This window comes from Sorex araneus, chromosome 5 (genome assembly GCF_027595985.1).
Source record: "Sorex araneus isolate mSorAra2 chromosome 5, mSorAra2.pri, whole genome shotgun sequence".
Taxonomy (NCBI): domain Eukaryota; kingdom Metazoa; phylum Chordata; class Mammalia; order Eulipotyphla; family Soricidae; genus Sorex; species Sorex araneus.
The window spans coordinates 197,303,930-197,313,810 of record NC_073306.1 but is presented as its reverse complement, the minus strand read 5'-3'; the positions used below and the strand labels follow the sequence as shown (position 1 = coordinate 197,313,810).

Genomic DNA, 9,881 nt, shown 5'->3' with positions numbered 1-9,881 from the left:
TTTTGACTTCTCTGACATCAAGTCCAGAGAAAGCTATTTGGTTTTATTTCTGAGATTTCTAATTTCTAATTTTTCTTTCAGCTGTATCTAATTTGTGACAAAAATAAAAAGATATCCACTGAGTTCTTTGCATTTAATTATTATACTTTTATTTTAAAGAGTTTTATTTCATTTGTTCTCAAACAGCTTGGTTGGGAACTCAGAGTGATAGTATAGTGGGAGGGGCATTTGCCTTGCATGCAGCTGAACCAGGTTAAATTCCTGGCATCCCATATGGTTCCCTAAACACCACCAGGAGTAATTCCTGAGTGCAAAGTCAGGAGTAATTCCTGAACATCACCCCCCAAAACAACAACAAAAAACAAATGTTTGGTTTAGAGTTCTATTTTAAACTTCTTTGCTTCCTATTTGATGGTTTTACTTCTCAGTAAACCGAGAAGCACTTTGAAAAGCATACCCTCCTTCCCTCTTTCACTTTCCTTTCCCTTTTTCATGTCTTTCAGTTGTGTTAAGCTATATGAAAACTTATCTTCCAATCACCTGGATCATTGAAAATCCGAAAGCAGCTTTATTAGAAAAATACATATAAGGAGCAGTTGAGAAATTCCTAAATTCCTATTGAAGGGACTATTGTTCACAACCTATCTCTGGAAAAGCACTTTATTTTAATGACAAATATAAGATTGTAGGGCTGAAGTAATAGCACAGAGGGTAGGCCATTTGCCTTGCACATGGCCAACCCGGGTTTGATTCCTCTGTCCCTCTCGGAGAGCCTGGCAAGCTACCAAGGGCATCTCACCTGCAAGGTAGAGCCTGACAAGCTACCAGTGGCATATTCGATATGCCAAAAACAGTAACAACAAGTCTCACAATGGAGATGTTACTGGTGCCTGCTCGAGCAAATCGATGAGCAACGGGAATACAGTGTGTGACAGTGTGTGTGATAAGATTGTAATTTTACACATAATATACAAATACAAAGCATAAATTTGTGCTTTCAAAATCAAATAAGATTTTCATACAAGCAAGGAGATAGCTAACACCCAACATGCTCAGCTGGGGCATCTCCCAGCTCTGTGCTCAGGGGTCACGCCCCAGGTGCTTAGGTGCTTGGGGACCATGTTGGGACAGGGATTGAACTCCAGTCTCTTGCAAGAAAAGCATGTGTTCAGCCCATTGAGCATTCTTTCCCAAATCCAACCCCCAATAAATTCCAAAACTATCAAAGAAATACAAACACTTAATGACATAGGTAACAGATTTATTTTAAATGCTTTTTATTTCAATATTACCATACAAACACTTGATGATATAGGTAACAGATTTATTTTAAATGCTTTTTATTTCAATATTGCCAAACAGTGAAATAATTCTCTTTGGTAACATAAAAACATCTCAGAGTTGATAAATTAAGACTGTTAAAAACAATGATTTAAATAAAAACTACAGAATCTCTTTGTATATAATACATTTTTAAGTGGCAAAAATTTACTGGCAGGACAATCAATATTGTTTTGTAAACTTTTGCTGTTTGCTGGTTCAATTACAATATCATATAATTATGCACTAGTACTAAAGAACCATTCTTTTTTGTCTGAAATAAAAGTCAAATGTCCCATTTTGGGGTTTAATTCTGCAAAATCTGGCAACTGATCAAAATGTAGTAACCCTGAGCAAAACAATTCTCTAAGATTTAATATGTAAAATAAATATAAGTCCACTCCCATCTGTCCTGTTATTCACTACAGTCCTCTTAACAGTGTTTCCTTTCCCAATTTTCCAAATTCACACGCAAAAATTATTATGCTTTATGTTTAAATAAATACATAAATAATAAATAGGTGAATAAGTTACATTTGAAGCCATGAAAAAAAAAATAACCTCTAAATTATTCTAAATCCTCACATGAGGATATGTGTGGTGCCTGATACTTTCTCTCCTGTTCAGGAATAAAAAATAAACAGAGGTACAATGAGTCTCATGGATTCTGACCAGCATACCCCCACCCTCAAATATAGCATTTCCAGTTATATTGAAAAAACTATCAATTATTTTATGAAAATTCATATCTAACTGGCATCCTGAACTTCTTTTGACAGCCGACCACAAGCGCCACACTGTACACAGACTGATAAAATGGATTTGTTTGAAGTTTCATTGGCTTCTCTGTTAAGGAACTCTTGGAAAACATGGAGAATATTCTTTTTTTATGGCTCTTCCTTTTCAGCTCTGAAAATCAATGAAAAACAAATTAAAATTAGCAATGCTCTAATAAAGATGCTATCATTCTTAAAAGTATATTTGATAGCAAATAAAGGGCCTTAGATATTAATTGCTTTAAAATGCCATATATTTTCAGCTATGATTATGATAAGATATCCCCCAAACTAGGACACTTCTGGTCATAAAAGGTAACTATAATTATGTTTCAGGACAAAGGCACAACCCAAACTTCCAAGTATAAACTTAGATGTCTGAGCTTCACAAATATATTTACTGCTGGTAAAAAGAGATAGCTACAACAGAATATTGTAGCAGCACCAGGAAATGTGTAGACTGACTTTTGGACTATTTGTCTCAGGATAAATAATCTTTCCCTTTTTTCCCTTTGGGCTTCACCCAGCGGTGCTCAGGGCAGAACACTCTCAGCTTTGTGTTAGGGGGTCACTCCTGGCCCTGCCCAGGGGACCGAGCAGTGCTGGGGATTAAATTTGGGCCTCCCACATGCCGGCATCCTTGAGTTGTTGTTATGGTCCAGAAATCTAATTTTTAGGGACTGTTGGTCTCAGGATAAATGAACAATCTATTTAAAAGGAAACAAAGCCTCACCTCTTCAAAAATTTCTGTGCAACCCTCTGCACCCACTTTTCCTTAGGATCCAGGCAGACTTCTTTATTTGAGGTGAGAATTACACTGAAATGAGAGAAATATGATTGAAATCAATATTGAGCAGGCTTTAGATTTCTCTTTGCCCCTCAAGTTCCTTAACTGTAGGCATTAAATGTAAGTTCAAGGTAGCGAGTCATGGAATATGCCATATTTAAATTGCCATACTGTCACTGTCACTGTCATCCTGTTGCTCATCGATTTGCTTGAGCGGGCACCAGTAACATCTCCATTGTGAGACTTGTTACTGTTTTTGGCATATAGAATATGCCATGGGTAGCTTGCCAGGCTCTACCATGGGGAGCGGGATACTCTTGGTAGCTTGCCGAGCTCTCCAAGAAGGATGGAAGAATCGAACCCGGGTCAGCTGCATGCAAGGCAAAACGCCCTACCTGCTGTGCTATTGCTCCAGTCCACTATATGACTGGTACATAGAATTTTTATTTTGGATATTTACACCTTCTTAAGCTTGCTAAGGAAAAATGTATGATCACATTTTATACCATAATTACAACTATTGTTTTGGTTTTGTTTTTAGGCCACACCCAGCGGGGCTTACTCCAGGCTCTGTGCTCAGGGATCATTCTTGGCAGTGCTCAAGGCACCATATGCAGAGCTGAAGTCAACACAGGGTCAACTGGGCAAAGCCAGTGTCTTCCCTGCTCTCTTATCTTCCTGGCCCTGGTCACTGTTTGAAGGACTTACATGATTTCTGAATGTGGGCAGTGAGGTCCACTCTCGATCACCCGCAGCTCTTTGATGTATTTGGGATGGAAAGGCTTAGAGTGAGTGTCTATGCACTGGCATCGAAGTTCTGCATTAAATCTTAAAACTACTGCATCTGTGGAGGGAAAAAGAATTGAGATTTGATTCCAAGAGCCACATTTCTAAGCACTTCCTCTTTAATTTTAATATTTGGTGAGTATGTGTTTACTAAACATCACATCTTTAGCCAACTCTTTTTGAAATTGAAAGCTGAGTATTCATCTGGCCAAACCTTTTTTGATGTGTTAACAAAAGGATTCCATAATAGTCAAGAGAAAAAAAAAGTAGAAATTATATATCATAAACATTTTGAGCTGTATTTATCTCATAGAGGGTAGATCCTATAAAGAATACAGAAAGGTCTGTATTCTTTCAAGAAGACTTTAAACCAAACAAAAAGTTAAATTTTTCAAGAAAATGGAATAAAGTTGACTGTGTTACCTTGCTTAATGTTATTGTGGATAAATGCAGCTTCTAATAAGATATATTCTGACTCATACATATGTATTAGATACATGAATAATGCTGATTATCAGTAAAAGAAAGAAAACATCTCATTAATCAACCTTTATGCTTTTTGAAGTGTCACAGATATAGTCTACAAAAACGAAAATTTCAATTTCACCTCAAATGACTACATCTTCTTTCTCTGAATAAGAGGATATTTCTTATCAAAGCCTTGAGGTGAATCCTGCTTTCTGAAGATTTAATACTGGAAACCCTGTAGCTCCCTAAGATGCTTACCTTCACACAGCACTGAAGAGAGCAGGAAAGCTGCCAGAAGCCCAGCAATCAGTTTGGCAGTCATGCTTCCAAGCAGATTCTTTCCAACTTCCTTCTGGCTCTTGTCCTTGAAGCTTGCGGGCTAGGCTGTCCTCCGGGACTTGTGCTGGATGGAGAAGCCTCGTGGCTTTTTATATGATCGCAACAGTCGAGAACATGTGCACCCTCATCCTCCACTATTAGGTCAGAGGAAATTCCACAATATGTAACCACGCGACGGCTGTCCTTTGAGAACAGACCTGAGTCATCAGACACCTCTGTGGGTCTCTTGTCACGTTTTCATCATGATTAAACTTCTTTTTGATCTTTTCACAAAAAACTGATTTTTAAGATTTTTAGAAGGACATTGAGAGACATTTGCCTTAATATGTTAAAGTCATTGTCAAATATTCAAGTTTCTTAGTTTGATACATTTTATCCATTGTATTCCCCTTTATTTATAAATAACTACATGCCATTGCTAGCACAGTTGTTAGAGTTAGGTCTTTTATGATTATTCTCTTAAGTAAACAATATGAGTAATGAGAGAAAGAATAATCTAATTAGAATTTTTATTGGCAAGATAACTTATGAAAGGATCCCTTATGAGCACTGTGGAAAATTTCCCGAAACTATTACTGTTCTCAGGAATATACTGCAGCTTTGCAGGACAATTGGTTTCATGCATATATCGAGCAGGGTACAAAAGCACACCTTTCACTTCAGTTCCACAATTGTTTGTCAAATGATTTCTGATAAGTGGGGATCTAGACCTGGGTAAGACTAAGTGTATATTCTTTAAGAATATGATTGAAAACTAAAGCAGGATCCAAAACACAACAACCAAACTTAAAAATGTGCCTCTCTGGGAGGCAGGCTGGGCTGGGTGGTGGGAGGGAACTTGGGGACATTAATGGAGTGAAGTTGACACAGATGGTGGGAAGATTGTATGCCCGAAACTCAACTATGAATAGCTTTGTTAACATAGCTCCTTAATAAAACTCTAAGATATATATGGTCTACCAGAAGAAGAAAGCAGTATAAGGACAGGACCAAGAGATTCCAAAAAGTAAATAATAATAGAATCTACCATAAGCATTTTTTTTTGGCACAATGTGAAAGGATAGGAGGGCTTTTAAAGAGGAAAATGAAAGGAAATGGCAATCCAGACGGGGACCCTATTCAAGTACACCTCAGTGGTAAAATGAAACACATTTCTACTCTGGAAATGGTTCGTGTGCTTTTAGGTTGGTTTGGGGAGAAACGAGGTAGTATCTAGTGGAAAGGTAAGCAGTATACTTAGTGGGAAAGACCATCCGAGTTCAAACTTAATCACGTAATTTTTTTTTCTTTGTGGGTCACACTTGGCAATGCACAGGGGTTACTCCTGGCTTTGCACTCAGGAATTACTCCTGGCAATGCTCAAGGGACCATATGGGATGCTGGAAATCAAACCTGGGTTGGCCACGTGCAAGGCAAACACCCTATTCGCTGTGCTATCTCTCTCCCGCCCCAGTCACGTAATTGTTTTTATAACTTTTTGAAGAATATTTTTCTTTCTCTTGTTAAATTTATTCCCCCACTCCATTCTTTTATTGCTGCTGCTGTGTAATGACTGGAGATCACGTACTCTGGTTATCGTACTCGCAGGGAAGTGGGGGAAAGGGAAGGGGAAATGCTTTGGACTCAGTTGTAGTTACGAATCACCAAATCCCCGTTAATTGTCGATTTCTTGAGAGAGCTCAGTAACCTCTCCATCGTCCTTTCCCTGAGATCTTAGAAGTCTCTCTAGGCTCAGCCATCTCAATGATGTCCCACTGGAGGCTCTTTCAGGGTCAGGGGAATGAGATCCAGCTTGTTACTGGATTTAGCATATGAATACACCATGGGAAGCTTGCAAGGCTGTCCCATGTGGACAGGAAACTCTCAGAAGCTTGCCAGTTTCTCCCAGAGGGAGAAGTAGGCTGCAAGATATCGCAAGGTGTAGTACTTGAACATTTTTGCTATGACACACTGAACTGTGGTGTGCCAGAGATCTCACACTTTGTTGTAGTGCCAGGGATTCCAACTGGCAGTGTGACTGCGATCACTTTGGGCACATATAGGAGAGTACTCAGGGTCAAAATTGTCATCTCACTCTCTTAAGGCAGTTCTTTGCCACTGAACAATCCTTTGGTCCCAACATTATGTGACTTTTAATCTTTCAGTGGGATGCTTTTTCATAAAATGAGCTTAAAAAGTCCTATTTATCTCATAAAGTTGGCAGCTACAAACTTCCTTTACTTTTCCTTTGTTGGGGGTGCTACACACAGATCTGTTCAGGGCTTACTCCTCCTGAACTGTGCTTAGATTCACTCCTGGCAGAACTTGGGGGATCATACTCAGTGCCAGAGATGGAACCCAGATTAGCTGCATCAAGGCAAGCATCTTACCCACTGTACAGTCTCTCCAGCCCTCCTTTATCACTTCCTTTTTTCCTTTTTCAGCTTTTTTTGCCATACCCTGCTGTGCTCACGGTTTACTTCTGACTCTATGCTCAGGATCAATCCTGACAGGACTCAAGGAACCACGTAAGGCAAGTAACTCAACCACTGTAGTATCTCTTTGGCCCCTCTTTAACCTTGAAAATGGGTGAATTTCATCAACTGTAAGAGCTATTCTTTATAGATTTTCTCATTTGAATCAGATGATAGACTTCCAAATTGCAAAGATATTTGATCAACAATTATTTACTAAAATCTTATTTGTTTGATACATGCTCTTGGTTAAAAACTCATTTCTGAAATATAAGCTGAGTCAGTTTAAAATTTGTATTACAGTAGCACTGTCGTCCTGTTGTTCATCAATTTGCTTGAGTGGGCACTAGTAATGTCTCCATTGTGAGATTTGTTACAATTTTTGGCATATCAAATACGCCACAGGTAGCTTATCAGGCTCTGCCATGCGGGCAAAATACTCTTAGTAGCTTGCTGGACTCTCTGAGAGGGACGGAGGAATCAAACCTGGGTCAGCTGCGTTCAAGGCAAATGCCCTATCGCTCTAGTCCTGTATTATAGTAATATGATAAAATTAAATAACGGTTCCAGTAATAGTTTGCTAGAATTAAGTTTCCAGATCAAAATTTGAAAACATTAAAATTCAAAAATTTTGAGTTTAGAAAGTCTTAAAATCTATAGAATTGCCTATGACTTGAGGAAATAACTAGTTTAAGAACATTAAAGATATAAATAAAACTCTTGGACAGAAACTTAATGAAAATTATACCAGGAGCAATGAAGTTTGAGAGTGTGAACTTTTGTGGTTTGGGGATAAAACTTTCTTTGCTGAAAGATATATGTAATGATCCAAACTAACATTTTAAACACAACTTCAGTTTACTTGACCTGAATCAAGTAAACTTTTTGAAGAATGTTTTTCTTTCTCTTGTTAAATTTTTCCCCCATTCCATTGTATGTGGAATCACATACATGTATGTATGTGCGTGTATAAATTAATCATCAGAACATCCTTTTCTCTTCTCATATTCATCAGTAGTTCATATTTCATCACTTTCTCTCCTTTTGTTTCTCCTCTCAGGTTTTCAACTGTATCCCAACATCATCCTTGGAAATCAAGCCAATGACATTTCACCTAGAGGTTCACTCTCTCACCTCCTTTTCTGTAATAATGGAGCATGGGTGTGGATGGAAATAGCTCTCTGTCTGGGAGCATCATTAGCTGGTTGCTGTGTAGTGTGCCCTAGAGGACTTTGAAGACACACCTCTGTGGGAATATTTGTATCTGCTTTCCTGCTGTCCCCAATTTTAGGCTTCCAACAGACATTCGGGGTGATGTGGAAACACCCAGGACATGGTGGTCAGAGTCCACATTAGTCAAGTCTTCATGTACGTTTGCACCAAATTGCAGAACAAGGAACATGTGAGTCTGTGTTTAGGTCAGGCCAAGTTCAAGTTCTCAGCTCTCCAAAAAATCCAAATTTCTAAAAAGTGTGGCTTTACCAAGTTTGAGTCAGATGAGTTTGAAGATGCAGTGGCTAAAAAGAAGCTCATTTCAGGTTAACTGTGTAGCCAAATATATCCCTAATTTTGTTCCTCTGGACAGATGGTGGACTCAGAATTTCTGAGAGTCTTGAAAGTTCCCCTCCTGAGACCCTGCTGCCAGCCCTTCCCCCTAGCCCAAACTAACACAGCCGTTTCAATACGTTCTGCTTCTTGTTTTAAAAAAATTGTGGAGCATTACACAGGCTGCTTTCAGTTCTGTGCTTGAGGGTTGGTCCTGGCAGTGCCGGGGAACCACAAGGTGCCAGAGATTAAAACTGGTCCTCCCACGTACAATGCATGACCTCATTTCACTAAGTTAGCCCTTCAATCCTGGTTTATTTTTAATAGGAAAAAAGTTATCTGCACTTGGTTAATGAGATAACAGTGTGTTCTAGTGACAGTACTTTCACTTTCATTGCTAAATTCAAATATCTCCAGTGAACATACCATAAAATTGCAAAGCAAAACAGATCCATTTGCTAAAAGAACTTTATCTTTTAAAAAAGACATTTTCAATATCTTGAGAAATTCAAGAATTAAAAAACTAAATACACTGCTTTTGAGCAATCTTTGACTTGTGCATCAGAAATTTGAGGCAATGCATATGTTTGGGGAAAACATAAACCTGTTTTCAAGCTAAGCTCGGTAACTTATTAGCAAATGAGCAGGGAAGTGTTTTTAACCTCAAGTCTCTGTTACTTTCTCGAAATAATGAGAATAACACCGGCTCCAAAGAATCATAAGGAATATAAAGTGAGGATAGATACGGAAAACACCAAGAGGTACATAAGAGGTACTCAATAAAAGGCAGCTTCCTTTTCCACTAATCTTTTATTACATCACTTATAACTTAACCTGGAGTGGGAGACACATTTCCTCTTGATAAATTCCCAATGGGAAAATGGGCTAGAGTGGGACTGTGCGCTGTATCTGAGCAAGAACCTGAACCTCGTTTGACCTCCAGCGTTGTATAGATCCTGAGCATTGCCAGTGTAGTACAGGTGTCCTCTAGAACCACTGAGTCTGAACATTAAACTGTCAATCTGGTTAAATAAGTATTACCAGGAGTTCTCATCATAAAAATAAGATATCACTGCCACTGTCATCCCGTTGCTCATCAATTTGCTCAAGCGGGCACCAGTAACATCTCTCATTGTGAGACTTATTATTACTGTTTTGGGCATATCCAATACACCATGGGTAGCTTGCCAGGCTCTGCCATACGGGTTTGATACTCTCGGTAGCTTGCTGGGCTCTCTGAGAGGGCAGAAGAATCAAACCCGGGTCGGCCACGTGAAAGGCAAATGCCCTACCACTGTGCTATCACTCCAGCCCTAAAAATAAGATATATGATATATATATATATATATATATATATATATATATATACATGATTTTCTTTATTTTCCTTTTTCAGTTGTAAAGTTT

The 9,881-nt window shown here is 38.6% G+C and overlaps 1 protein-coding gene across 1 annotated transcript; it reads right to left on the bottom strand.

The window, feature by feature from the left end:
* Positions 1–1,513: 1,513 nt before the first annotated feature.
* CXCL8 (C-X-C motif chemokine ligand 8) lies at positions 1,514–4,531 on the bottom strand. Its single transcript, XM_004617872.2, has 4 exons — positions 4,396–4,531; positions 3,592–3,727; positions 2,830–2,913; positions 1,514–2,229 (listed from the first exon to the last, which is right to left on the bottom strand). The coding sequence occupies exons 1-4, from the start codon at positions 4,457–4,459 to the stop codon at positions 2,208–2,210; spliced, it is 306 nt and encodes a 101-aa protein (XP_004617929.1). The 5' UTR covers positions 4,460–4,531; the 3' UTR covers positions 1,514–2,207.
* Between the last annotated feature and the right edge of the window lie 5,350 nt (positions 4,532–9,881).

Bases quoted from the DNA above. Each gene is read 5' to 3' on its own strand.
- CXCL8 (XM_004617872.2), bottom strand. From the start codon at position 4,459: ATGACTGCCAAACTGATTGCTGGGCTTCTGGCAGCTTTCCTGCTCTCT. The intron at 2,914-3,591 runs GTAAGTCCTTCA...CTCTCATTTCAG, and splicing joins TGCCCACATTCAGAAATCAT to TGTAATTCTCACCTCAAATA. The intron at 2,230-2,829 runs GTGAGGCTTTGT...ATTGATTTTCAG, and splicing joins GCACAGAAATTTTTGAAGAG to AGCTGAAAAGGAAGAGCCAT.